General features: G+C 52.1%; 9 protein-coding genes across 9 annotated transcripts; 4 read left to right on the top strand and 5 right to left on the bottom strand.

Annotated features, from left to right (window-relative positions):
• Positions 1-4362: 4362 nt before the first annotated feature.
• On the bottom strand, positions 4363-7299 carry QC761_403170 (uncharacterized protein). The gene is made up of 2 exons (XM_062878596.1): positions 6827-7299; positions 4363-6754 (listed from the first exon to the last, which is right to left on the bottom strand). The coding sequence occupies exons 1-2, from the start codon at positions 6868-6870 to the stop codon at positions 4948-4950; spliced, it is 1851 nt and encodes a 616-aa protein (XP_062732242.1). The 5' UTR covers positions 6871-7299; the 3' UTR covers positions 4363-4947.
• Positions 7300-9714: 2415 nt separating this feature from the next.
• QC761_403175 (uncharacterized protein) lies at positions 9715-10497 on the top strand (the record flags this gene model as incomplete). The annotated part of the gene is made up of 1 exon (XM_062878597.1): positions 9715-10497. The coding sequence occupies one exon, from the start codon at positions 9715-9717 to the stop codon at positions 10495-10497; it is 783 nt and encodes a 260-aa protein (XP_062732241.1).
• A 2482-nt stretch (positions 10498-12979) lies between these two features.
• Positions 12980-13909, top strand: QC761_403179 (uncharacterized protein; the record flags this gene model as incomplete). The annotated part of the gene is made up of 1 exon (XM_062878598.1): positions 12980-13909. The coding sequence occupies one exon, from the start codon at positions 12980-12982 to the stop codon at positions 13907-13909; it is 930 nt and encodes a 309-aa protein (XP_062732240.1).
• Positions 13910-13969: 60 nt separating this feature from the next.
• QC761_403180 (uncharacterized protein) lies at positions 13970-15927 on the bottom strand (the record flags this gene model as incomplete). Its single annotated transcript, XM_062878599.1, has 4 exons — positions 13970-14556; positions 14620-14824; positions 14980-15222; positions 15318-15927. The coding sequence occupies 4 exons, from the start codon at positions 15925-15927 to the stop codon at positions 14070-14072; spliced, it is 1545 nt and encodes a 514-aa protein (XP_062732239.1). The 3' UTR covers positions 13970-14069.
• Positions 15928-16880: 953 nt separating this feature from the next.
• On the bottom strand, positions 16881-18506 carry QC761_403190 (uncharacterized protein; the record flags this gene model as incomplete). Its single annotated transcript, XM_062878600.1, has 1 exon — positions 16881-18506. Exon 1 carries the CDS (start codon positions 18330-18332, stop codon positions 16881-16883), a length of 1452 nt encoding a protein of 483 aa, XP_062732238.1. The 5' UTR covers positions 18333-18506.
• A 771-nt stretch (positions 18507-19277) lies between these two features.
• Positions 19278-20776, bottom strand: QC761_0065990 (uncharacterized protein). Its single transcript, XM_062872643.1, has 4 exons — positions 19969-20776; positions 19863-19887; positions 19571-19803; positions 19278-19511 (listed from the first exon to the last, which is right to left on the bottom strand). Exons 1-4 carry the CDS (start codon positions 20176-20178, stop codon positions 19467-19469), a joined length of 513 nt encoding a protein of 170 aa, XP_062732237.1. The 5' UTR covers positions 20179-20776; the 3' UTR covers positions 19278-19466.
• A 373-nt stretch (positions 20777-21149) lies between these two features.
• Positions 21150-22444, top strand: HPT1 (hypoxanthine-guanine phosphoribosyltransferase; the record flags this gene model as incomplete). The annotated part of the gene is made up of 3 exons (XM_062878601.1): positions 21150-21698; positions 21793-22218; positions 22274-22444. The coding sequence occupies exons 1-3, from the start codon at positions 21666-21668 to the stop codon at positions 22442-22444; spliced, it is 630 nt and encodes a 209-aa protein (XP_062732236.1). The 5' UTR covers positions 21150-21665.
• Positions 22445-22810: 366 nt separating this feature from the next.
• Positions 22811-24400, bottom strand: QC761_403210 (uncharacterized protein). Its single transcript, XM_062878602.1, has 2 exons — positions 23716-24400; positions 22811-23502 (listed from the first exon to the last, which is right to left on the bottom strand). The coding sequence occupies exons 1-2, from the start codon at positions 24198-24200 to the stop codon at positions 23031-23033; spliced, it is 957 nt and encodes a 318-aa protein (XP_062732235.1). The 5' UTR covers positions 24201-24400; the 3' UTR covers positions 22811-23030.
• A 464-nt stretch (positions 24401-24864) lies between these two features.
• Positions 24865-26928, top strand: QC761_403220 (uncharacterized protein; the record flags this gene model as incomplete). The annotated part of the gene is made up of 2 exons (XM_062878603.1): positions 24865-26632; positions 26689-26928. The coding sequence occupies 2 exons, from the start codon at positions 24865-24867 to the stop codon at positions 26820-26822; spliced, it is 1902 nt and encodes a 633-aa protein (XP_062732234.1). The 3' UTR covers positions 26823-26928.
• Between the last annotated feature and the right edge of the window lie 140 nt (positions 26929-27068).

Raw genomic sequence — 27068 nt, 5'->3', positions numbered from 1 at the left:
TTGGCCGTTGAAAGCCCGGGCTTGATTTGGTGCCTTGTTTGGTCTTGAATTTTCTGGGGTAAGAGAGCTTGTGTCTTACGTAACTTTCCGCCAACGTGACCTGGGGCCTGGCTCCGAAGCCTCGCCCATGTGATTCCGGCAAATCCGTATTGTGCTATTGGCCACACCCCTCTGCTGAAAAGCGAAAGAGAACTAATAGCATTTTTTTCCAACTGAAGAGAACTTCAACAAGTCACGAGGACGGAAAGGAGCGGTAAAGACCCCTGGGAAACATTTCGGTGTACCGAATAGAATTTTTCAAGTTTGCAGTCTTCGGGCGAATTACCTAAGCCACGGCAAACCCAACAGCTTGGATGCTGCAGCAAAATGGCAATAATACGTCAGCCATGACAGCAATTGACACTTATCGTGACTGGCCGATGGGGGACCCCAGAAGCTCGCCAAGCTGCCACGGGCGACGCAGGCCAAGTCCATCGCCAAAATGCTGTGAAACGGCTGTACCAGAATTTCAAGAAGCCAAGAAGGCCATCATCGCGGGAACCAAGGGTGTGTGTGTGTGTGTGTGTGTGACCCTGGCCCAGCGGGTAGGAACAACCCCTGCATCACCAATCTGCACGTTCTAGAACCTGTCCCGGTTTTACCCATCGCTCTTTTCCTTTTCCGCCGGCAATCAGCTTCGGCCCCCCGGGGGCGCCGGCCATTTCGAAGAACTTCACTCACACACAACACCTGCCGATCCTCCGACATCCGCCGACTCGGGGGACTTTTCTTGGCAGCCCGCCCGTTGTACGCCAAAACATTCACCAACGGGGGAAAAACCTCACCCGATGCTGGCCGAATGCTACACTTTCAAAAGTTGATATCACGATTTTTCTTCCTCTGCTTCCCTATGTTTCGAGGCCTCCAATATCAACCCCTTGCTGCTTGCTTGCCTATATCATGCTGATGATGTGCTTGGCGATTTAGCATAATCAGTTCCGCCTTCTCACCCGGCTATGTCGGATCGGGCTGGGAAACAAGAGATACAACCACCATTTCGGCTACTTTCCGCAACAGTTGTCCAACGGACGGAAATAGGTAGGGGGCTGTAGCCGACCCTGTGAACTCTTGTCATTTGAATTGCTCGAGGATGGCATGGATGGTGAGCAATAAATATACAGAGATTAAAAAAAAAATCCGGATATCGAACATTTCTCGGTAGAAGTGCCCAGACGGGTGAACCCGCTAGATCTAATCCACCACAAGCCACTTGTGACAGAATTGGCATCTCTGTTCACCTTCCCCCGTGGCGGTGGGCGGCGGTGTCCACACAGATCAGATTTATTGCCCATAGGTGCCAAGAGATGGATGGTTCGCTGAACACGGGAGTGTATCATCATCACTTCGGGAGTCCCCCCCAGTCAGCGGAGACAGGATCTGAGTGATTCGTTCCAACAAGAACCCCCTGGCCAGTGGCCACCAGCACCAAAGATCTCACGCGCCGAGATCTCGGTCCCCTGTTTTGTCGTTTCGTCAGGCGTGACCAGAATTACACTATTTTCTCCCTGTTTTGTTGCCGAGGAAGGCTCCTCTTCTCTCAGATCGAACAAGTGCCGGGTCGGACCGACCACCTATCGGACCTGTTTCCTCCGGGACGCTGTATACTAGAAACTTGCTGGTCTCACAAGGGAAGGGGAGAGGAAGGTACTTGACCTCTTTGAGAAACGATCATCCTTTTTCTATTTTATCACCAGCAAAAGCGGGATCGCACCGGCCCGGTTGGTTGGTGGTGGGGGCGTGTGTATAAATGTCTGGTGTGATGCCGCTTACTGCTGGCGGCCCGTATCCCATCCGACATTCGCCGATCGTTGTTGCACGGGAAGGGTGGTATGGGAAGGGAAAAGCTTCGCTATGAAATTCTTTTTTTTTTTTTGGTTCGTGTGACGGTGGTGTTCTCCGAGGGTGATCATTTGTTGGAGGTATACGAGATGGAGAATTTCAAGTCTATCTTGCACTTGGAGATCGACGTTCGGCAGTTAGGGGTGAGCAAGATACACTGTTTCGAGGCTCTGGGGACATGAGAGGGAACTTGGAGCTATTTACAGAGTTGTTTGCTTCTCCAGGGTTGTTCTTGCGAGGGACAATAGGAAACGGGTAGGTAGCCCCGTTTGGGAGAGGTCACTGGTGAGGTATATGCCAATGTCTCGAGTCGGCAGTCACTCGCGTGCCGTTGTCTAACCGATCGACGATGCTTCTGTAACGTGCTCAGCGGACACGGGATATGGACGGCTTGATATCACTCAAAGCTTGACCAGAAAGCTTGACTTTGCTTGTTTTGTTGCCTGCATGCTTCTGTTTTGATCGATAGGCAGTTTCCGGGCTCGGCAATGGATGCTGAGGATGGGAGATGGTAGCCAAGTGGTGCGGAACAGGATACTCCAAGAGGAGAATGCGAGACGAGATATCGAGCCGCCGTCGGTGAACGGCAATGCAGGTGATGAGGTCGATGAGACCGAAACATGGACTCTGGACTGGAGGTACGACAGCTAACCCGAGGCTCTCTGCGGAGATCAACGCCAAGGTAGAGAGACTTGAGCAAGTCGTGGGGTAGAAAACTTGAGGCCGCAAATGTAAGAATCAGGACCTGAAAGTATTACTAGAAACGCGCCTAACAATATTACAAACCTTCTCGCCTATCTTGGAAGCCCATCAATCATTTCAACAGCTCTCATTCCTAGAAGCAGTCTCTATTCTTTGCCCATAAGGTGATGAGCAGCGCCGTTACCATAGCAACTGTTCAGGGGGTGAAAAAGGGGGTTCTTGGCGACCGAGAGTTCTCTGGATGCTCATTGGTTTATTCTTATGTCGGGAGCATTTCCTCCTTTTTCCCGAGATACATGGTGGCCCTTGGGCCCGTGGAGGAGGAGCTTCGCTCCTGCCTGTTGTGGGTGCCGTAGGCAACCATAGTCAAGGTATCTTGTATTTGGCAATATCTCAATAGGTATGTTTACACATGGGCAAATAACAGGAAGTGATTAAAACATGCTGACACAACTCTTCCATCATCCCTTCAAGCTCTTCTCTTCCAGTCGTCTCTGTGACGCTTTCGAGGCCGTAAGATTGACTAAGTTTATGATTGGTGCAATCCCTTGTTTAGTTCTGCCGACGGAGAATGGACTTAACTAGCTGTAGTAATACACTATTATAGATATCCCAGGTAGCCTGATTTGGGTACTGGAGGTCTGATTAAGTAGGACTCATTGACCACCGCGCCGTGCTGTACGAGCCGTTCTAAGAGGAGAACCTAGCACCGTTCGATGAGGGCTCATTCATCGGTACAAACCAGAGGGATCTGTGACATGGCGTTAGCTGCTCGGACTTGCCGACTTGGAATTCAATGCCAGCTTCCTTCGGCCATCAGTTAACACTCCGAGCTGGAACAAAAGGAGGCCTCGAAGGCAGCGAGCTCACTGTTCACTGTCCAGAGCGTTTGACCGGCCGGCCGGCAATCAGATTCATAAAAATGTAGCTGTGAATTTCGTTCATTTCTCGTGGTGTAAATTGACCGTATCTTAGAAAAGGCTATCGATCTAACGTCTACTTATTTCTGGTTCGTCAACCAACACTACATTACTGGTTCATACTCTAGACATACTCCTTCCGCTATATCATCGCCTTAACTCACACCACTCATGCCATATCCTTCGCACAAACAAAAACAAAGTAGCTCAGCGACTGATTCGTTTCCTTAACCCTTTCCACTAAAATAGGTAGCCATAATCAAAAAGCCTTCTCAGTCCTGCTCTATGTTTCTCTCTTATCACCCACAACCTGGTAAACGTTATAGTAAGCTTGGGTACTTTATCTGCATAGGTAATACCCGTAACACAAAAAGCATGTGTCTAGTCCGCCATGATTGAAAATCCCCCTTTTTTCCCGCCCCGCAAAAGATTCCGTTTTCTTGCCTCAATTTATAACAGTCTACCCAGGGTGTAGTCGCTTGTCCTGGATTACGCTTTGTACTGGGATAGCTCAATATCGGGGCATTTATATGATTAATTGCCTGTATGTAATATTTTGGGCAGGCGGGTAAGCAGCCAGTGCATGATTAAGTCCAGACTTATATAACCAACAGTCAACTTCTATGGGTGAAGGATATTCAGTCGAAAAGCCTTTGGCTGTACTGAGCTTTCTCTAGGAGGATGTCTTGTTGGGTTTTGGGATAGGGTGGAAAGAACAGACGACAGTGTGTATTCTGCTCATAAAACTGGAGAGACTGCTATCCGGATGGGGGTTCGAACAGGTGGTTGATAGGTGTTCAAGGAAAAATTTGGACAATTATAAATATTTTTAACATGCCTTGATCATGTCTCGGAAGGCTTTTGAACATTGTATCAAGTTCTCATGACATTAAATTAGTTTAATTTGTCTGCGCAACAAAATGCCCAAACGTGCTAACGTGGCTGGTATGGTAGGGGAAGGGGGTATCCGTGAAAATCTCGAGCAATACACATCTGTGAAAAAGAGAAAGAGAAAAACATAAACAACCGCTGGCTAGGCCAAACCCTCGTTCTCATCCTGTCATATTCCCCAGCCGACCTCCTATCCACAAGCCTGATGATCCAATCTCCGTGACTACCGCCGCAGTGTCAAATCCCCGCCCCAACCCCCACCCGATGAAGAATGTGAAAAAGATCCAGCTCAGATGTCTTCCTAGATTACAACCATTATATCTCAAAGATTGAAAGGCATGCGTCATCACCACCTCCAGCTTTGACCTGTCCTCCAGACCCTCTCTTCCGCCTCGACCTGTTTGACCAGCTCATTCAAGGCATCGAGACCCTCGCTTTCCCTTTCCTTGTCCCGCACATTTTCCTTCCTCTCGACCTCCTTCTTCTTTTTCTTCTTCCCATTAGTTCTCTGGTCACCCTCATCCAAGATATCTTGCAGGGAAAGCAGAGACGTCTCCTAGACAGGCCTCATGCTAATCCCCTTTCCGCCCTCCCTCACCTCAAAAACTCCCGTGCCGCCCTCGCTGTCCCCAATGAACAAGAAGCCGCCATCGGCAGAAAAACACATCTCCGTCACCTTGCTCAAATTCGCCAACTGGCTGAACCCAGCCATCATATCAACGTCCGCAGCAGTGGCATCCGGGTCCGGCCAGCACCACAGCTGCTTCCCCGTCATGGCATCCAGCACCGCCAAGCATCCTCTCGCTCCCGAGTCAACCCCCCTAGAGTCACAGTAGGCGATAAATCTGCAATCCGGGCTGACGCACGACATGGCGTTGGGGATGCGGAAGGTCTTCGTGGATGACGCAGAAAAGTCCCATACAAGGACATACCGGAAGGGGACCGAGGCGGGGGCGAGGTTGTACCCGTTGCCGCCTCTCGCGGCCGGGACGGGGATGGCACGGTAGGAGGCGGGGATCCAGATTGATACGGCGACTGAACCGTAGGTGGCGAGACCAGATGGGAGGGCGGTGTCCAGCTCGGCATGCTGCCATGGTGTCACGACCTTGTACGGTGTTGTCATTTCGGCGCCGTTGTGGATCTCCCAGGCTATGAGGAGCGTCTCTCTCTCGGGAGGAGGGTGCCCTAGTCTGGGTGGCCGAGGCCCGGAGGCGGTGATCAGGAGGGGTCCAGTGGCGGAGAAGGCGAGTTCGGGATACTTTGGCAACACCGGGAGACCCGCCCTGGCGAGCTCAATCACGCGCGTCTTCTTGAATGGCTTCTTGGAGTATGTCGCTTCCCACAGCTCGATGGTGTCGTTGTCTCCTCTGTAGGTGACAAGGGGGCACCATCCGGCTTCCATAACGTTGGAGCGAACGGCGGCCCAACGGTCTGCTTTGTCCATGGACTGCAGCTTCTTCTTCTTGCCCCAGTCCCAAATCTCGAGCGAGTCACCGAAGCCGGTGGCAATGGCTATCATGTTGGAGGGCTCGGAAAGAATGGCATGGCTACGGACGAAATACTCGCGCGACCGAGGCTGGGCGGTTGTGTAGCAAGAGATTTTGATCTGGCTCTGGACCTCGCCTGAGCCGACAGACCACACCTTAATGATGTTGTTGCCATGTTTGCTGGCCAGGGTGGCAGACGTTGTTGAAATGTCAAAGAAGTAGACGGATGGATCCTTGGGGGCCTTTTCCTGGTGTGTGAGAGATTTCCAGGGCACAACAGTCACAGCCTTGGATTGTGATTCCTGCCGTGTCCGATATTCCTCGGGCACGGGAGGGATAGCCACGAAATGCGCATTGGTGTGTGGAGACGTTGGTGTTCCGTTCGTGGGCACTCGCTCGAGCCCACAACCCCTGGTGGAATCCGAGTATCTCGAAGTCTCGCCCGATGCGACTGAGCTGCTGTCAAAGGAGCCCTGGGATGAGATGCGGCGTGCAGATTTGTTGGAGGGAAGCGCGGGCAGCGGCTGCTTCGGCGGTGGCGGACGGGCTGCGGGGTACAGGCTGAAACCGGCGGACGAGCCTCTCGAGGGCCTTCGGTCCGATGTATGCGAGTCTTTTCGGAAAAGTGACGACTTGCTCCTCGACACCGGACGCTGCAGCGGCAATGCGGCAGCGTGCCGCTGGCCAAGCTCATAATTCGGGACTCGAAAAAGGTCATCGGTGGGACTCCATTGCGACTCGGGAGTCGGTGGCAGCGGGTAGCCGCTCGAGGGGGGTCGTAGTCGGGGATCGTAGGCGTCATAGGACCGCCCGTCGAGCAATGGGGCCGAGTCACCATGCCGCGAGTCCGCTGTGCTTAATCGGTTCAACTTTTCTCTGTTCCCAGCCGTTAGCAACCATTTGGTGAACTGAGCGGTTCAACGGCGGTGTGGCGGGTGTCTAGCTTACGCCATCTCATCCAACCCTTCGGCAGGGTATGCATAGGGTTCCATCTTTGATCGATTGTAACGAGGTCGCGATCGTAAAGGAGATGATGTTCGTATCTGAAGGAGGAAAGCTGTGTGGGAAACGCCGGGCAGATCCAAGCCTCGGATGATCGCAAATCCGGCTACCAGGTCGGCGGGCCCTGGGTCTCAGAGAGCAATGGGAGCAATGGGAGCAATGGGAGCAATGGGGGTGGGAGTGAAGACGGAGGTGAAGCGGAAAAGAGGACGACAGGGTCGTATCGCAGGAGGTCGGAGAGGGGACAGTCGCTGGGGGAGGGTCATCTTGTATCATGGGGAAATGGGGATCCCTTCATGACCTGCAGGATGGATACCCCTGGGGGGGACAGCTCCCGGCTGCTCCCCGAGGCCCCCCTCCCCTCATTCCCCACGAGCCAATGGTCGCGATAATGGAGCACTCCTCCACAAGCTGACAGGCCATCCCAGTGGGGGAGTGGACCCAAACCGACAATAGCGTGATTCCCCACCGACCACGCCCACCTCTCTCCCGTCAAAGCTTTTTTTTGCTTTCTGTTTTATCAACCTTTCCTTTGTGAGCCTCTCAAGTCTCCCCGTTCACCGTGAAACGCAGGGCTGCCACGTTTGTTTGATCCCCTACCGTCTCGTCCGTGCCTGGTTCCCATCTGGCTGCTCAAAGGGCGCTCTCTTGGCACGGACATGGCTCCCTGTTTTCAACCTGCAGCCAACAGTGTTGCCGCTCGACTGCATCTATCCCGTCCGTCATCCGCGCGAAATGGGCAATCAATCCATACCCCGCTCAAGACTGAAAGCTGGTCCTTGCCCTCGTCATATCTCAAAATGGACAAAAAGACCCGGGGTTGTGGTTGATCTACCTAGCGGATGGATGGTATGCTACTACACCATGTAGCAGTCATGAGAGAGACGGCCCGATGGCCTTCCTCTTATGCATCGACACACCCTTTCGGAGCCAGCTCCGGTATCACGTCGGCGCACTCGGATACGGCTACAGGTCTGGGAGATTGTCGGCTCTTGGATCAAACTGAGCAAACTAAAACGCCATAACGAAACACGAAGCGAAGAATCCGACACTGTCAACCGGCTAATAGCGCTTGTGGACTCGGCCGTGTGAAGCTAAACAAGCCTTCTCCACCACAAAATTCTTGGGAACTTTTAGTTACATTGCACTGTTCCAGCTCCAGACTGCTACACCTCTTGGCTGTACTTTCGGGCCATGCTTCGGGCCCAGCTTCGGTTGCTCGGCTGTGAAATCTGACCACTTGTGACTGGCACCGCACAGATGATTCGCCCCATCTTGCCCTTTATGGATGTTCTCTTCAGCTGGTGAAGATACCTATACCGCTCATTCATGATCAGGAGAAGGGAGAAGGCAGAAAACTATCTACAGAGTATATCTCGCGAAGTCGACATTGTTACACGTCTCGATCTCGATTGGGAAGGAGAAACAGTGGCGTTGAGAAAAGAAGAAAAGAAAGCTGCAGCACATCCAATCAACCTGGTCAACGGCCCGTGCCCAAGCCGTGTCTTGTCTCAAACTCCCTGCAAGAGCTGAGAATTCAAGATCAGAATGTCTTGGTCCTAGAACCCCTATTTTTTGCATCCTAACAATGATATACATACTGTACATACGCCGCACCTCTGCAGCAAAATGATGCAATAATGCCATGCAGTACACCCCTCTGACAGGTGCTGACTTGTCTCGCCAAGCTGCCCTCGCGAATGCACGAAGATCCGGATGGACGCGAGCGGACCGTGCTTGTCACTTTGCCTTTCCCGTTGTAGCCGAGCAGATCATTTTGCTTCTTTTCTATCCACTAGGGATGGGCAGACCTCATGCTCACATAGCATTCATATGTTGATAGAATAGTCTTGCAGGCTTGTGGGGGATGGTCGCAATACTCAGAGTTATTAATCAGTGCTCTTTCATACGTGAGACAAGTTGAATCCTGTCTCACCTAGTAGGCCTGCTGCCGTGAGGGAGCAGAAAAGGAAAGACTACAACAAATTTAAGGCCTGAAGAGATAGCGGATACCCCTTTTAACATGCTTGAGATGCCTTTCCGCATAAGCAAAATATCTTGAAGATTGTCAAGAGATATTCAAAGCTGCGTAACTTCATGACGTGTGGATTAAGGTGTCATAAACTCAGTTGTAGCAGCTTCTGAAACGATTACGGCTTCTCTCACCAGTATTACGACTCAACGACTTTCAAACATGACAGTTCTTTCTACACACATATATTGACTGGATGGAACGTCACTGACCCATAACATCACGGTAACTTGATCGACAAACGATTCATCGACTGGTCAAGCACGCCATTATTCAAAGATGTGGATGTCACAATAGCGTTTGTCTCCAGACAAATAGAGCTAACGAGTTGCAAAGTGACTTATTGTGATTCATTCAACTCATGTCATATAATCTTGGACTGTTATTATCTACCTCAGAGCTCTACAAAAAGGCCTACCTGGGGCAGTATGTTTGACCTTTCAGTATCTACCCGGCTCTCACAGGATTCCCTACTTCGCAATTGAATAACCATCATGCACAGATCTTCCAAAACATACCCAGTGCCGAATGAAACATCATAGCCTGCAGTCCCTTATGCCCTATGCGGGGGAAAGAGCACATTGTTTTGTGCGTATCTGTGCTTGTTCTGGCAGATTCAAATGTTTGACTCACCGCTCCAGGTAGGTAAGGTAGTCGATGGAGCACCAGCTATCGGCCATTTGCACTGCGACTTTTTCACCTTACTGTCACCTTCCCGCTGGCAAGAGATCCGTTTCTTTTCCCTGTACAGCACATACTATTACCACCCGCGTACCCTCAAATCCCCGCAAACGTCGCAGACATGCCCTCCTCGGCAGAACAACCCTCCTCCAAGAAAAGGAAGTTGAGCCCCGAGCTTGAGAACCACAACCCAACAACCACAACAAAAGCGACTACAGCCGCATCTTTATCGACCGACAACCTCCAAGACACAACACCGCCCGACGATACAAATCTCGTTCAAGGCCCAAACAATGAACCAAGCGACACTCAAAGTCGACGAGAAGTGTTTGAGTGTCTAATCGACTTCTACAACGAAGGCGACCTCTACGACGACGACGACGACGACAAAGACAAAACCCGTAGAACTTACTCCCTCCCCCCACCACCAGGTTCCGCCCCGACAGAGGAACTGCTGTGGGAAGCCTTCCTGGCAAAAGTGGAGGAGGCCGACGACCAGCTTATCGAGCACATCCGCTGCCACCGTGAGCAGCGTATTCAGATGACTGTCTTGGAGGAGCAGAGACAGACGGACCAGAGACGGATGGGGGAGTTGGCGGTGAGAAATGGAGAGTTGATCACGCAGTTAAGGGAGCAGGGCGATCGGGATGGGAAAAGGATTGAGGAGCTGGAGGAAGGGATTAGGGAGGAGAAGAAGGAAAGGGAGGGGGATTGGAAGTGGATTAAGGAGTTGGAGGGGCAGTATATGAGGGATCGGAGACGGATAGGGGAGTTGGAGGCCGAGATTAGGGAGTTGAGGGCGGGAGGGAGAAAGAGGGGGAAGTCGAGGGTATTTTTGCCGAGGGTTGGATCTGGGGGGACGGTCGAGATTGAACCGGAGGAGTGGAGGGGTGGTGGTTGTTGATAAGGGGGTGGTGGAGGTTTTGAGGGGGGCTTTTGGGATGGGTAAGTAGGATGAGGAGGGGGGTTCGAGGGGGCAGCTACCTAGTGAGGTGTACCTTAGTTTCTACGTCAAGAAGGCGGAGGGAAGGGAACTGCGTTGGCTATATATTTAGTGGATTTATCTGACTGTAATCTGAGGAAAACCTTTGCTTTGGCTTTGTGTTGCTTCCTGCTATTTCTGTCATCCAAAGACTTTCTCTTATCGTGAGATTCACTCTGTCGTGGGCGACTAGCACCACCCACCGATTTCTCACTACAACTATTCTTCCCCTTGGCTCGGTTTTCAATTCTTCAGTTCACCGCCATCACGCTTCCCACTGGTACAAGCTAAAAATTATCAGTCTTTCTCTTATAACTCGAGATCATATCGGTAAGTGGCCAATTCATTCCCGTCAAAAACGAGAACCCGAGTTGTGTGACCAACCAACATGCCAACCTTTATTACCAGCAGAAGTCAAGCCATCCTACCTCAACTTATTTTCCCACATGTCTCGAAAGCAAGACGGCAGCATGCCCCGCTACGACAGAATGCCCAATCGCAAGCCCAGCCCATTCGGAAACTTCGAGCTTAAAGCTCGACTTTACAGCTCTTTCGACTGCAATACCGGCCCCACCTCCTACTACCTACAGCCGATCCTCTCTGATCCTATTGGCACCGAGGCTGAGGTTATGATCCTCAAAGATATCGAAGAGCGCCTGACTGGGAGCGGCTGAAAGTGCCCGGATCCTCCACGATCATTCCAGACCGCACCATAGTTACGTTTTCTGGAGCCGACATCGTGGCGATTGGAAAGGCCCTAGATGTTGACTTCGCTCCGGACACAAGAAAAGGCTTTGTGCGCTCAAAATCTCCTGACAAGTATTTACCCAGGGATAGCGCCTGTGGTGAAATTGACAGCCCCTCTGTCACACCAAGAGAGGTCCCGTCGAGCAGCTCTGTCATGACGGACTGGAGACGGCTGTTGGGACAGCTCGAGCCGTGGCCTGAACAGAGGGTGTTTCGGGATTTTGGCAAACGGAGAAGGCCGCCCGGTGGATGGGGGTGGGGGTGTTGATTGGTAGAGCACGGAGATAATCTTCCACAGGGGGATATACGGTGGTTCTTTATGGTTGTGTTCCTTCAGAAAGGCGTCTGACATTTTGTTGATAATTTCACAAGAGCTAATGGGATCTCTTTGACACCTACCCAACTACATGCTTTGATTTCCGTACCTCATGGATGCCCGCAACTGCAGTTTCTCGACGCTATTTTGCTATTTACATTCCTTCATTGCCTTAATATCTTCTTTGACTATCTTCACACCTTGTGTAAGTAACTGGTATTTCTCCACCACATGTCTAAGCTCTCCCCAAATTGCCTTCTTCCCGACTTAGATTCCACATCCACCGTTCACTTTAACCTCACAACCGACTCTTCAGGCACATCTTACAAAGGCCGAATATTCCATCGGGAATCTACTAGTAGTGTCATCTTGTTTTGCCATTCCCTCGCTTTCATCGAGTTGCTGCTCCAATGACATCTTCTTCTCTCGATTTGCTCTGCATATACAAAACCTTACCCTCAATCTTCCTCAGTGCATTGGAGCGTTTGCACAGTCTCCCCGACAACCTGCATTCCAATCCAAACTCCACACCTCGACAGAATTCTTCAAACCTCGCCTTTCATCCAACAGACCCAGCATGAATGCCATCCGCCTTATCTCCAGCCTTTTTTTGGGACTTTCAGCGCTTTCTCGAAAATCGGTGGACCGCGAAAATATAAAAACTCCGCACCCGGGTTGCGATCGGCTATGACTTGGAAGAGCAAGAGGAGGGAGTACTTCCATCTCATTCCATCAACTCCGTCCCTGAAATCACAAATACCGAGCCCTCCTGGATCTTTCGAAAAGGCAACATCAGGGTTTGGGAGATGATGTGGATGGGTAATTCCGGGTCAGTTACATCGTCTTTGAGATGCAATGGGATAATGAGGTTGACGCTGGCCTATAATGATTGTTTGGTTGCCGTGTTGTGAGCTCTGGTGCGATGTTATGCTGTGACCTCCGGCTGGATGACTATTATTCGCTGCTGAATGGTGGATGTTGTGTGCCATTTTTGCATTTTTGAATACCATTGAGTGTTTGATGTCACAGTGAAAGGATGTCAAAGAAACAATCCCAAGAGCCAGCCAGTAGTTGGTGATCATGGACTTGAAACATGCATGTGAAAAGAGTAAGGTACCTACCTACCTATGCACGTTCCCTTAATCAAGCAACAAACGCTGTATGCAAAGTTTCAAGTATACCGATCTAGATCAATCACTATGACGTAGAGCTCTCTGACCATATGCTATACCTATCCAAAACAAAAACGCAGGCACTGAATTTTTCACTCAAAACTCAACACTCCATTCAGGAAAACTTTCCCAATCCCACTCTCATCAACCTACCATTGGCACCAGCGTCATGGCAACTTCCAACCGCAAATCTACACCAGCGGTACCATCACCACCGCCATACCCACCAGTCCCCCAAACATTCCCCTCCTCAAGCCCCTTCTCTTGCGCCCCCCTCACAACGGCACTGAACCGCATCCGCATTCTTGAAGCACAAGTCAATTCCAACAAACCAACCATCGACGCTCTCAAAGCCCAGAATCACCAAAACCAGCAGTATATCAACTGCCTAGAAAAGCGGCTTGCAGATTTGCGAGATGACATGGGGAAAAGCAGTTCGTCATCATCACCACACGAGTCTTTCTTCACCATTGCCTTGCCATCCACAGAGTTATCCATCTGCATTCCGCCCGACGATGGCGACATTGTGGTTGTGTCGAAATCCGCGGTGGAAGTCATGGCCAAAACCTTTGGTCTTCGAAGCGGGACAAGCAATGGCATGAATGCCCCCATGTGTGGTGGTGATAGTACCTCCGAAGCCAATGACAGCTCCCAACTTAGTAATGCCACCTCCCAAACCAATACCATGCCCCGAACGGATGTTGCCTCCTCGCCCCCATCTTCCGCAGGGTTGCCAACACCTGCCTCATCATATTCAAACGGGGTGCGAACCCCTGCATCATCATCAGACTGGGAAACAGCTTTCTTCCCCACCCCCACGCCCGCATTATCAAACACAGCAGAATCTGGAGAAGCAACAACACCACCGGCCCTGAGTGAACACTGCTGTGAATGTGGCCAGTACATTCAGCATGTCTTTGTACGGCAACCATCAGCATACCGCCTTTGTGCAGAGTGCGAGATGGGAAGGTCAATGGTGGACGAGTTCCCGCTGGTAGGAGTCCCAGCCCAAGCGTATGAGGCAGGACCGTGCTCTAGTTCTTATCAGAGTGAACACCTTCCTGTTTCCTGGGGCGAGTCGGCGATTCGTAGATACTGAGGCTTCAGTTCACTATCTCCGTGTTCGGTTGGGCAGAGAGTGTTGGTGTGTGTAATGTAATCAGCATGATGAATAATATACTTTGATTTCATCACCTATTTACACAGTTCCGGTGGCACTTGCCGTATTTCATTTCCAGATGGATAGGCCCCTCATGTCGTCATGGTTCATCAGACCCAGGACCCCCTCCTGCCTGCAGCGGTTTCCTAGCATAGATGACATGAAAAGTAAAATACGCATGCACCTTTGGATCCATCAACGCCTTCCTCACATTGACCAACACCATCTCGATCTGCAGCGGCGTCCACCCCAACGCCGCCATGGGCCTCTGGCTCACACCCCTCAGCCCATCCATCATCGCCGTCCTCAAAAACAACCCGCAAAGTCGTAACCTCTTGTCCTTGGGCCACATCCCTATGGGCGCTTTGTGTTTGGATTTCTTGATGTCTTCGAAGCCAGCCGCTTCGAGCTCATCGGGTAGTTTGTGGACGGCGTGCATGTGCGATCCCAGGGCTGCGAGCCCGGCGGCCATGTATTTTAGAAAATCCCGTAGGGCGTAGGGGGTCGTGGGGGTGAGGGTGTCGTCGTCGGAGAGGGGGGTGATGTCTAGGTCTTGGATTTCGATGTAGCCTCCTGGTTTGAGGTGGCTAACAGGGGTGGGTTAGACGCAGATAGATGGTGGAAGGTGGGAGGGGGGGATCCAAGCTTACCGCATCACCCGCGAAAGCAGCGCTTTTGTATCCGTTACGGAGTGCATCACATTTCGGATGTGGATAAAGTCGTACTTGTCGTCCGGGTCGACCCATTCTTCGTCAAAGTCGTCGACGAAGAAGTGGACGTTCTCGGGGACGTAGTTTGGCTGGATGGGGGAGAGGTCGATGCCGGTGACTGTGGTGTTTGGGTATTTGTCGCCGACTAGAGAAAGTCAGTTGTCAGCAGTGTTTTCGGAGGTGATTGATGCGGTTGCCCTTGTCATGTGAGTATGCTTCTCCAGTGTGCACTCATCGACAACTACCGTTCCTGCAAGTCTCCGCACCGATGAATCAAAGGAAACTTTTTGAGCCACTTACCTTCTATTGCCCATATGCCCGTTCCGGTACCTGCCGTAACACACAGCTTGGTCAGCTTCGAGATTTTCTTTTTTTTGCACTTTCGTGAAACATAACTGGTCGCAACGACGGACAGGAAAAATTGGTTGCTTGACTGCCCACAGCGGGCATCATGAATGAACGACATGAATCTGGAGCCGGCTGGCCACGAATTGTCTGATTTTGCTTCCTTGTTGAAGCAGCCGCTGACTTCCTGGAGCGTAACTCTCCCCTTTGCATCCCTCCAGCCCGCCTGCCTTTGCCATTTCGACCGAGGTCATGTCGTACATGAATTGATTCCCGAAACGAAAAAAACTCACCCAGATCCAACACCTCGGCCCCCTCCTCCAACCTCTCCTTAACCGGCGCATAAAAAAACTCGCCCTGCATCAACAACAAACTCATCGAGTGCTTCATATCATCCCGGTTCTGCTCAATCTCATCATTCGGAAAAGCGTACTTCCCGCTCTTGTACGCGTGATATCTCAACCCCCCCTCATACACATGAGCCTTGATCGAGCTCGTCATCGAAGCCGGGTAGCTATCCGAATTGACGCTGTCGATATCCTCTATCGCCAGGTTGGCGGCCGAGTCAGTCGGGCTTTCATTGAGGCTGCCTCGTGGGCTGATTTGGGATGATGGGGCTGAGTCGTTTGATGTTGTCGTCGTCGTCGTCGTCGCCCTCGCTTTTCCTTTTTCCAATGTCGCTGCTGCTAGTAGCGAGAATCCTGTTGTTGAGTCGGTGCATACCGCCGCCAGCAGCTCGTCTTCATCTTGCGAGAGGAGTGTTTCAATTGTCATTTTTGATGATGTGGAGGGCCTGAAGGGAGGGGGGCTTCGGTTTGGCTGTACTGGTGATAATGGTTTTGTTTTTGTCTTTGGCGTTGTTGGTGACATGGCGACGTCGGGTTTGGGTATGGCACCCGTCATGGTGGTGGTGACAGATGATGCGTGTGTGGTGGGAGAAGCCAACCAACTCGTGAGTGTGAGAGAGGGACTAGATCGAAATACTCGGTAAGGGACGGACCCGAGAGAGTGGTAAGCTGGAAAAAAAAACCTAGAAAATCAGATGGCCGGGGTAGGGGTAGGGGGGCGGTTCCTCTTTCTTTTACCAGACCTCTGGTGCAATGTTGCAGCCGCGATGGGGTCAGGGTGTGAGTTGGTCCCAAAGCGGGAGTGGAGCGGTACATATTGGCCACCAGGGGGTCCTTGGCATGGCATTTAATAGCAGCCCAGACTATGCACTTTTCGGAAATGAATGGTGAGGTCAGTCGGAGGTGTTGTCCCGGTGAAGATGGACCATTGCTTGCCCTGTGCCCTTGACAAAAGCAGGCAGCAGGTCAAAAGGTCAGATGGCAACGGATGGCGGTGAGTTTCCCCCTCTGTCCCAGCAGTTTGGTTAAGTGCTTTTTGTCTTGGCAAGGGTAGTGCCGCTTTGAAGAGAGTGGGGCAGCCAGCCCGAGATGGACCCAGGTCCACATGCTCGGCTCCCGGCTGCGGGAATCCCGGCGCATCATCCCTGTGTGTGCCGGACCCGGGCGCCTGGAGCGATGCATATCATCATCGAGGACAGTCGAGGACAGAACGGCGGGAAACGGGGAAACTGGCAATTTATTTCTATCCCACAGCAGTCAACAGCAAACTCGATGTGAGGGAAAATGCTCAATGGGGCAGCCAGATCGAGTGGGGTTGGCCCAATGGGGCCAGGTAATGATCATCGCCAATCTCATATTCCCGTGTTATCTCCATGGACAAAGCATAGATCTCGTGCAACCCAAGCGCTCCAATCTCGGACGATACATAATTAGACCCTCTTCACAGATGCCGATTCCAATTCACACCATGATGTATCTGCCTGAAGTGAAGTGGCCATCTATGATCACTCAACTCAGCCTCCCCTTGAACCTCTTCTTCAGCCTTTCCTCCGTAATCCTAAAGATGTCCGGAAACCACTTTTTCAGCTCCTCCTCCTCCGTCCCTCTCATCATCTTCACCAAAGCATCCGCACACATCCAGCACAGCACCATCCCATGTCCCTGAAAGCTGGTGCTCACCCATAGCCCTTTCTGGTTCGGAACCTCCCCTACAAACGGAAACCCATCCGGGCTGAACCCCATAATCCCAGTCCACTCCTGTCTTATCCGACCCTCAGCATCATCATCCCCCCAATCCCTCCCAAAATACCTCGCTGTCGTCTCTCTCAAATACTCACTTATCCCCTGATTCAACCCCGAATCATCACTCACCCCAAACTCCCTCAACCCATCCTCCGCCTCCCCCCTCACCAACCCCCCTCCCATGATGACATCCCCTTCCAGCTCACTCCCCTCCGGCCTCGTAATCATGTACTCATACCCCCCCTCATAAATAAAACTATACGTCGTGTCCAAACACCCCTTCTTCGCCATCTTACTCCCAGGTCTGTGCGCCGTGATCTGCCCCCTCAACGGCACAACCACCCCCTGAAACACCTCCGGCATCACCCCCGCAGCATACCCATTCGTAGCCAGCACCACCCTCCCCGCCCTCACCTCCCCCCTCCCCGTCTTCACCACCCATCCGCCCCCTTCCCCATCCCTCTTTACCTCGCTAACCCCCGTCTCGGCCTGAACATTCAACCCCTTCCCCTCCATTGACCTCAACAACCCCATAACAAACTTATACGCCGACAACCCCCCGGCCGCATACCTCACCCCCCCTCTCACCTCCTCTTTTTTCCCCTCATAATCATAATCATGAACAAAGTAGTCCCTTTCCAGCTCCTCCTTCCCTAGCAAAATATACCGTCCCACTGGATCATCCCCAGGGAAAACTTCCCTCATTTTGTGCACCGCTTCTTTTGCCTCGTCCCATTGCGCCGTGTCGTAGATGATGTCTGTTGTATCCCCTTCAAACAGATCACATTGGATATTGTTGGTCTTGGCGAATGAATGCACTGCCTTGATGTTGTTGTGCTCTAACCTCGCGATTTTGATCGCTTGGTCTAGACCGAGGGAGGAGATGTGGGAGAGGAAGGTGCGGTAGGAGGCTGCTTTGGTGTGTCCTCCGTTTCGGCCTGTGGCGCCGGAGCAGAGGGTGCGGGCTTCGAGCAGGAGGATATTTGGTGGGGAGGTTGTTGTTGTTGTTGTTGTATTATGGGATTGGAGAAGGTTGTAAGCTATTGCTGCGCCTGAGATGCCTGAGCCGATGATTACTGTGTCGCATCGAGACGGGAGATCTGGGGTTGAGCGGTGGGTGGGTGATAGGGTGAGGGGAGGTGGGGTTAGGGTGTGCCAGTAGGAGGTGGTTGGGTTGGGGACTGGGAGGGAGACGGGGAGGGAGGCTCTTTCGTCCATGGTGAAATGAGAAAAGACTGTGATGCGGGGTGTTGAGGATAATGTTGAAGAGAGATTGTTTGTGAGATGTGTAAAGTTGGAGAGTGGAGGGGAGCTTGGTCATAGTAGGTGGGGTAACGTAGGGTGAGGTAACACAGGTGGGGGTACGACGGTACATCTACATGGTGAGATACGTTCGCATTTAAAGGTTTCATGCGTTTACCATATGCATTACTTCTAAGGATGCATGTTGGAGCAGCCTCAGCTGTGGAGCTATGAATGCTTCCTGATAACTTACCAAAAATCATAAGAGAGGTGCCGACTAATCCTGATAACGCAACCAACATAGTATATGAAATTTGAGCAGAAGCATACCACAATGTGACATGTCACTAGGTAAAAAGGCCTCTTACCATAACAGAATGCCTGTCTGTCCAGTCAGTCAGGGGCCTGTTCCTTATCTCCGACAGCATGTGAAGATTGCAGAGGCATTTTCAACATTGTCGAGAGGAGTGTTCGTTATTCTTCGATGCCTGCGAAACTGCGGGAGATATTGTTTGAAAGGATCGAGAGGTATGCTTATTATTTTAAGACTTGGCAGAAAATAAGGATACCTCTGGAAGCGGTAGAGAGTTGTGCTCATGATGTTTAACCCTTTATGGATAGCAGGATACCTACTAGGAAGACCGAGAGGCATATTTGATATCCTCGGTGCTTTGGAAGATAGTAGCAATGCGCTACAAAGTGATAGCCAAGAGGTAATGTTCACTATCATTAGGGCCTAAAAAGATAGCTGCTAGATATGTTATATAATGTTGATGCTGGGATTAAAATTGCTAAATGCTTGGATTGTAACATTCATTGCTAGGATTGTGACATTCAGTGCTGGAACTCTGACATTCAAGGCTGGGATTGCGACATTTAATGCTGGTATCATGTCCATTTAGTGTCCATACAATGCTTAGATGGTGTTTGAGAAATGCTGGGATTATAGGTACCTTAACTACTTAGTGTTACCTTCTTCACTACAGTGAAGTTTCTGCTGGGCATCTGGGGGTTCTCATAATTCCATCTAAACGCGCTCCTAATTCCATATAAATGCACCGCCACAGCGGAGAGGCCAATCAAAATATGGAATATCTGATGCGATGCCCCCTAGAAATCAAATATTCCGGGCTTCCATCTTTCCGGGAAACGAGTCTAGAAACACGTGACGGTGAGTAACTCGTCGGCTCGCCTGTTACACAGGGGCAGCTTACGATGTAGAACACAACGCCGATCAGGACGATACCTTCCTCGATGTAGTAGTGTCTCAACCCAGCCTGCTTATCAAGTTGGTGATATGGGAAGATGACAGCAGCGTGAGTTATTGGAGCAAGGGCCGAGAAACCAGTGACTACGAAGCTCATGGTTCTCAAAATCCGATATCTCGGTGACTGTGAAGATACGGATTCACCAAGATGAATCCTGTGACAACCGATAAACCGGCAATCTGTTGTGGGCCAGGGTAATCAGCCTCAGCCCTCCGATGAGTGAAGAAGGAACTCATACTATTGACCAATAGACCGTCTGCAGCCTCACAATAATACCCCAGATAAATACCCGACACAAACGACACCAGAATCTGGACAAGAATGGCGAGGTAGTCTATATGTACCATAGATCGTGGTAAGAACGCGAGTGGCAGAGCAAAGTGTGGTACAGAGAAGAGATTGTGAAGCAAATGACTGAACTTGACGGAATGAGTGACGGGGCGGTGGGCGCTGAAAATGAAGGAGTCGGTGTACCAGTCTGGTACCTCTACGTTGGTGAGAAATTGCCTTGATGTTGCGTCGGTTGTGGCTGCCGGTGTTGATGGAGCCGCCATTGTTAATGGGGGCTACGACTGAGTCTATCGTGAGTTGTTTGATGGTGTTGCCATGTTGGGGCCAAGGAGAGTGGCACTCGGGATGATATTCAGAAGTTGTGAGGCGTAGGAAAGCAACTCGATGGATAGATTTAGCTGTAGAGAAATGGCGTGCAATAGTGCACTGTTATCTACTAACCCCTCTGGACTTTAAACATGACTTCAGATCAAAATGTGCTTTGAAATCTACACATCGTCATGGCCCTCTCATCCGCTTATGATCTTCTGCCACTTACCCATGTTGGCGACATCAAGCTTTCTCGACTGACATGGAAGGAGAGCTCGTACTCATGCATTGCAACACTGCTGTATGCATCAGTACACATTACGGGATGGAACTATTCCTTCCTACTCATCTCGAACAACGTCTTTGGCGTATCTCGAGTTCTTCTCTCATTGACATAACTGTGCTTTTCTGGTTCGTTGAGACTCTGGTCAAAGGATACTGGACTGGTGCTATCGAACTGAGTTTTATGCTCCTTTTTCTTGTGGAAAAGAAGTCGCCGGGGAATGAGTTGGCTGTTCTGTCCGACGCGGAAAACGGTAGAGTGAAAAGATGTTACCATCACCATCATATGTCAAGACTGAAACAGAGGTCATCGGCGAACTCCGCTTACCCACTCAGCTGCCGCTGAAACGCTGAAGCTCTATATCGACGGTCTACGGATTATATTTTTGTGGTCTCTAACCTATTGGGGAAATGCAGCGCGATATCAAACACCACCACCACCCCCTCACCACTACACCTTCACCGCCGTAATATCAAGACCCTCACTCAAAACCTTCAAAAATCTAACTCAGCATCGATTTCTAGGAACGACTGGCACTGTCTTACAGTCATACAAGCTGCACGCAAATTTACCTGCGGTTTGCATTGTGGGGAGAAACGGGTAAAATCTGCAACGTTGAACCTAACGAGGTTAGAACGCCGTGAAAGTATAATCTGGAGGCCGTAAATATAGAGGTCCCGCTGAAACCCACCTGCCGCTTCCCGTTAGCGCATTCTGGAACATCGTCATCTGGGGACCCCTGGCCTGGGCTCAAGCAACCACGAAAAAAAGGCGCGCGGGATGGCGGACGGGGGAAAGCCGTTTTGGACGACTGCGGGGTTCCAGAATTTTTTTGGAACAATCCCATTCCCTGGTGGGGTGGGGTTCAACTGATTTTCAGATCCAAACTTTTTTTCTTGCATGCTTTCTGACTGATAATTTCTTACTTTCTCCCTCTCCCTTCTTTTGAAAACTGTGAACATTATCCCCCTCGTGTGAATTCCCACGTCCCGAAAGAGAGAAGAGCATTCGCTTATCGGGTATCATCGCAGCGTCGTAAACAACCCCGCCTGAAACCGCAACTTATAAAACCCCCCCACCATTGCCTTCCAAGTATCCGACGAGGACCCTCATCAACGGTCAAACACCGACACAAAAAACCCAAGAAAACCAGTCAAGATGGTCGAGAAGCTCTACGTCACGTACAACGATGTTAGTCTACCCGTTCTTTTACCCGCCCACCTACCTTGTGTTCCCAGTCCACCACACTACCCCACACCATCACTAACATGCCCTCCTCCAAAAGGTACACAAACTCTGCCAAGAGTCCGCCATCCCCATCCTCTCCGAGTTCAAGCCCGACCTCATGATCGCCATCGGCGGAGGCGGCTACGTCCCCGCCCGCATCCTCCGCTCCTTCCTCAAGCAGCCCGGCAGCCCAAACATCCCGATCCAGGCCATCGGTCTGTCCCTGTACGAGCAGCTCCCCAACGCGGCCGACCAGGTTGTCGAGCAGGTCGGCCACAAGGTCACACGCACCCAGTGGCTCGACCTCACGGCGCTGGGCTCCATGAAGAACCTGGTCGGGAAGCGCATCTTGATCGTGGACGAGGTGGACGACACGAGGACCACGCTCGAGTACGCCGTCAAGGAGCTCCAGAAGGATGTCGAGGAGGTGAGGGCCAAGCTTGGTGTGGATGAGAAGACTGAGTTTGGAATTTTTGTGCTTCATGTAAGGTTTCCCTTTGACTGAGAAGTGAAGTGAATGGTGACTGACAGAAAAATAGAACAAGGACAAGCAAAAGCGTGGCACCCTCCCCGAGGATGTCACCAACGGCCGCTACTGGGCCGCGAGGACGGTCGGCGACGAGTGGATCTGCTACCCCTGGGAGGCCATTGACATTGACGAGCACGATGCCAATGCTGCTGCTGCCTTGGCCAAGAAGTCTCAGGCCTAAATACGGGGATGATAGCAACCTAACAACATAAAAAAAAAAGAGAGAAAATACCCGAAAAACAGAAATAGCATTGTGTTCCCGTGATGATACCTACGGAGTAACGGAAGAATGGGGAAAGCCAGCGGGAGTTTCCTGAGCATTACTTGGAGATTTTGACAGAAGGGGACATGGCGTCTGGGGATGATTACACGGGGACGGAGAGGTCATAGATGGGGTGTTGATCCTATGACATTGGTTCGAGGAGTTGGAGGACAGCAGCCAGTTCAGGGAAAGCCTTGGATATATATAAACATACTTGCGACATCAGCCTCCCATGGACATACATAGCAACCCGTTTCAAGAATCACGATGAACTGAGGCCACAAAACTGAAAGACGCGCAACCCGCGTCAATATAAAAATTACCCATACCTCCCACCGCAACTTGGCCATGAGATCTACAACAGTTCGCAACTTCCATGGGTATTCAACAAACAAAAACCACCGCCACCACCAATAACAAAGGGACTCTCTCCAGAAGGGTGGACAAAAGGAGGAAAAAACAGTTCCTGATATCGCACAGCATCCTCACACGTCTACCCACAATCTTAACCCCCCAAAGTCCCCTCCCGAGCATGCTTCTCCTTCAACTTCTTCTCCTGCTTCATAAACTCCCTAATCCCCACCGGCACGTTCTTATACAGCTCCTCATCCCAAAGATCTCTAGTTGTTTTCCCATCCGCATCCCAATTCGCGACCGAGCCACCGCCATCATCCTCTATAGTAGTACTAGTAGTATTTGTGCTTTCTATACTGTCCTGCGTAACCCCCCCCTGTTCTCCCACTTCTGTCGCAGCCTCCATCCTCGCTTCCGCAAGTTTGGACTTTGCAGCCCAATCCTCCATCTCGTCACGAAACCGATCCCAGACGCAGTTTACACACCCGCTCATGCAGCAATTGTCTGGTTCTTCTGGTTTTGGGGGCACGAGGACACCGTTGATGAGGCGGGATTCGGATTTTATGCGGGCGAGGCGTTCGGCGCGCTCGGCGGGGCCGGCGAGGGAGGAGCCAAAGATTACTCTTGCGCGTTGGGAGTTCTGTTCGGAGGCCGTGTTAGAAGGGAGTTCTTCTTTCGAGGAGGAGGTTGGCGGTTGGTCGGAGGGGAGGAGGATAGCGGGGTTGGGGCCGGATTTGGGGTTTGGAGGAATTGTGGTGGATGATGAAGAGGAAGAAAGTGGTGATTCTTGGGCAGAACAAACAGCAGAAGAAGAATGGGGGGAGGAATCAACGGACTTGGTTCCGGTGCTTCGTGGCTTGCGGGTGCGCTTCAACGGCTTCTTTTCCTCGGCGATGGGGGCCTCGACTGGCTTTTCTTCCTCGACGGCGGCGGCTTTGGGGGAGGGCTTTGGCTTCTCCTCCTTAGGGGGAGCGGGGGCGGGTTTGGTGGAGGGTTTCTCCTCGGCGGCGGGGGCTTGCTTCTCGGTCGGCTCCTCCTTTTCGGCGGGGGGCTTTTCGGCCGGGGCCGGGGCGGGATCGGGCATGGACTTGGGGTTGGATTGGGAGGTGACAGGGGGCTCTTCCGGCTTGACCTTGGGGAAGGGACCGGAGGGGGTGCGGAGGACGGATTCGTAAAAGGGACCGATCGGGTGAGCTTGCTCCTTGGAGGGCTCAATGGGGGTCGCGGGGGTGGAAGCGAATGCACGGCGGGTGGGCTGGTTGCTCAGGGCCCGGCTCATAGCGCGCGCGGCGGGCTGCGCAGTGAAGATGGATCTCCGCATTTTTTTGGGGGAGTTTGAAGTGTGGGTGCGAGTTTAGAGTTTGGGGAAGGCTGCAGCAAGCGGAGGAAAAGAAGCGTTGGCGGTTGGGAGAGGCACCCGGGGACTTTGGGGGAGAAAACGGTTACTTATCGGACGAGATTTCAATTGTGGTCGAGGCAGGGGTCCATTGCTCTGCGGGACACCGGATTTCAAGAATTTGTGCCGAGGACATGCCGCTAACGTCATGGAAAGCACGGATCACCTGTCAAGAGCAAATCATCCACCTTGACGACTGCACGTGTCAGATCACGTGAAGTCTGAGAGGTTCAACATCAGTGTTTACATTGCCATGGCGGCCATTGCGATATGGTAATTGAAGAGAGCGTCAATTGACCTGAGGCATACAGCACTTCATATTCTCTCAGTAGCCTCTATATTGTTAGAAACAGTAGGCCTTTTCATCACATCTTCAACCCGTGATACAGTAGCTGTACATTTAGTCCATCAGACAGCCTTTTGGCCTGGTCTTGGCAATTTTCCAGCACAGCAGCGCAAAGCAACATCCCGACAACATCAACCCAGCGCGCAAGCACAACACAGCAGATTTGACGTGTCCGCAACTGTCTTCTCGCGCCAAACCTGTATGCGACCATGATTAGATAGACAACATCTGAATTACGCCACCATGGAAACTTCAGCGCCCAAGAGAAGGAGAACCTCACCTCGAACCGCTGTTCAGATACAGCCCGAGTCGCAAGTATCACCAAATGCGCCTCTGTCCGCCGAGACCCCCGATAGCACCGGGGGCTTAACACGAGCGCTTAGAAAGCAGCTCGATCTACGGTCCGCGAAACGGGATGCGGCATCAGCAGAGGAGAGGGGTCAGAACACCGGAGCCAACGTAGGCGAGGAGGATAAGGGCCTCCGTTCACCAGCAAGACGACCGAAAGCGAAAAGCGCACTTCCAAGACCCGTACCACGACCACTCCCACCCCCGGCACCCGAGGAGGCTGCCGAAGCAATCAACCCCTTTGCTCGCCGAGGTCTCCGGCGATCACCACCCCTCGGCGTGCTCCCCGAGGTTGTAGTTCCCGAACCAGAGCTCCCGCCAACCCCCGAACGACCCGATCCCGTAGTCAGCACGCCTCCATCAGGCATACACAACACCCCGTCTAGAAGACCAAAACGAAGCAAAGCCCTAGCGGAGAGAATCAAGAGCTCATCCCCCCTCAAACAGCCCCCCCTTCGACCAGCAGAACCAGGCCAGCTCGACGATCCCACCCAACAACCGCCCCCATCCCCCGGCAAAAAGGGCCAGCAAAGCTCCCCTCCAGCACCCCCTGAGCCCACAACCGCCGAACTACGAGGCCTAAGACCCATCGACCCCGACGCAGACAAGAAGAACCTCCTCAACTCCCTCCACGCAGAACTCGCCTCCCTAGAAAAGGACCTCTCCCTCACCACAGCAGAAAACGAGCGCCTAAGACAAAGTCGTCTTGCCAAAAAGGAAGCCTCCCCACCACCAAACCCAGAAGAAATCCTCTCCCTCCTCCGGCGGCACGCCCTCCCCCCAGAGAAAGAACCCCTCCCCACCCCAGCAGACGACTGGCTCGCCTCGGCGCTCAACCCTATCTCCTTCCTCCCGTTCAGCAAGCCTCTTTCTTCTTCTCCTCCCGAACAGGCACCGGATAACCTGGACAAACCGATCATATCCCACCACCCTCTCCCCATGTCAGCAGCTGAATCCCTCCCTTTTCTCCGGGCGTTCACACCATTAAGTTTTACGTCTCAAATATTCCCTTTGCCGTGGGAAGAAGAAGGGAAGCCGCTGGTGCAGCAGCATTTTATCACTGTTGCTTCGGCTAAGCCTTGTAGGGGGTTGTTCACTGCGAGGATTGAGATGAGTGTTAATACCAAGACTTTGGGGGTGACGGGGATTGCGGTGCCGAGGATGGATCCGGCTGGGGCCGAGGGGGAGTTGGGGCCGTTTGTGAGGAGGATTGTTGACGGGCTGGGGGATGGCGGGGTGGCGAGTAGTGGGTTGGGGAACAATATTAGTGTGTTGACTTGGGCGATGGGGGAGTGGGTGAGGGTGGGGGTGGAGAGGGCCAAGGTTTGGAGGATTTTGGAGCGGGAGGTGGGGGATAAGAGGCGGTTGGGGGGGATGGTGAGGAAGTTGAGGGAGAGGAAGAAGAGGAATAGGGTAAGGAAGATGGGGGGCGAGGAGGAGGAGGAGGAGGGGGAGGGGGAGGAGGAAGAGGAGAGGTATGATACTGGGGAGCTGCTTCCGTATATGGGGAAGACGTGCTTGGATCTTGAGGTTCCGGTGTTGAATGGAAAGGGGGAGGGGGAGGGGGAGGTGTCGGGGTTGAGGGTGATGTGGAAGATTGAGTTCGACTGGACGGGGGAGGCGAGGAGTGATATTGGGGTTTTGGTGGGGATGCCGGGGAAGTGTGAGTTCTCTTTTTTCTTCTGCGAATGTCGACTAGTGACTGACAAAAAATCACAGGGCGTAAACATGACGAAAGGGGGCAATTGTCTGGGATACCGAGGCTGTTTGACGAGCTTGTACAGGGAGGTGAAGATCCTCTTATCGCTGTACGGACGGTGGTGTCTCTGCTTGCTGGGGAGCAGACATCATGAGAGCAGGAGACAGCACCAGAGCTGTGTAGGTTCCAGAAACACACATGTATTTATCAGCATCTTGTAGCATGAAATGATAGCTCGTGACATGCCTTATCTGCGACGCTCCTTCCGCTATAACAGCTGCTCCCACGGTATAAGTACTAGCGCCCCGCACCTTCCCCCACCGAACAAGACTCCCAACCCGGCTCTCGCCAAATGGCGTAGCAGTATTGGGAGTCGCGGCGCCGACCTAGGTAAGGCCTT

The sequence above is a fragment of the Podospora bellae-mahoneyi genome, chromosome 4, assembly GCF_035222275.1.
Source record: "Podospora bellae-mahoneyi strain CBS 112042 chromosome 4, whole genome shotgun sequence".
Lineage (NCBI taxonomy): Eukaryota > Fungi > Ascomycota > Sordariomycetes > Sordariales > Podosporaceae > Podospora > Podospora bellae-mahoneyi.
The sequence above is the reverse complement of the archived record's forward strand: the minus strand, read 5'-3'. Positions and strand labels throughout refer to the sequence as shown.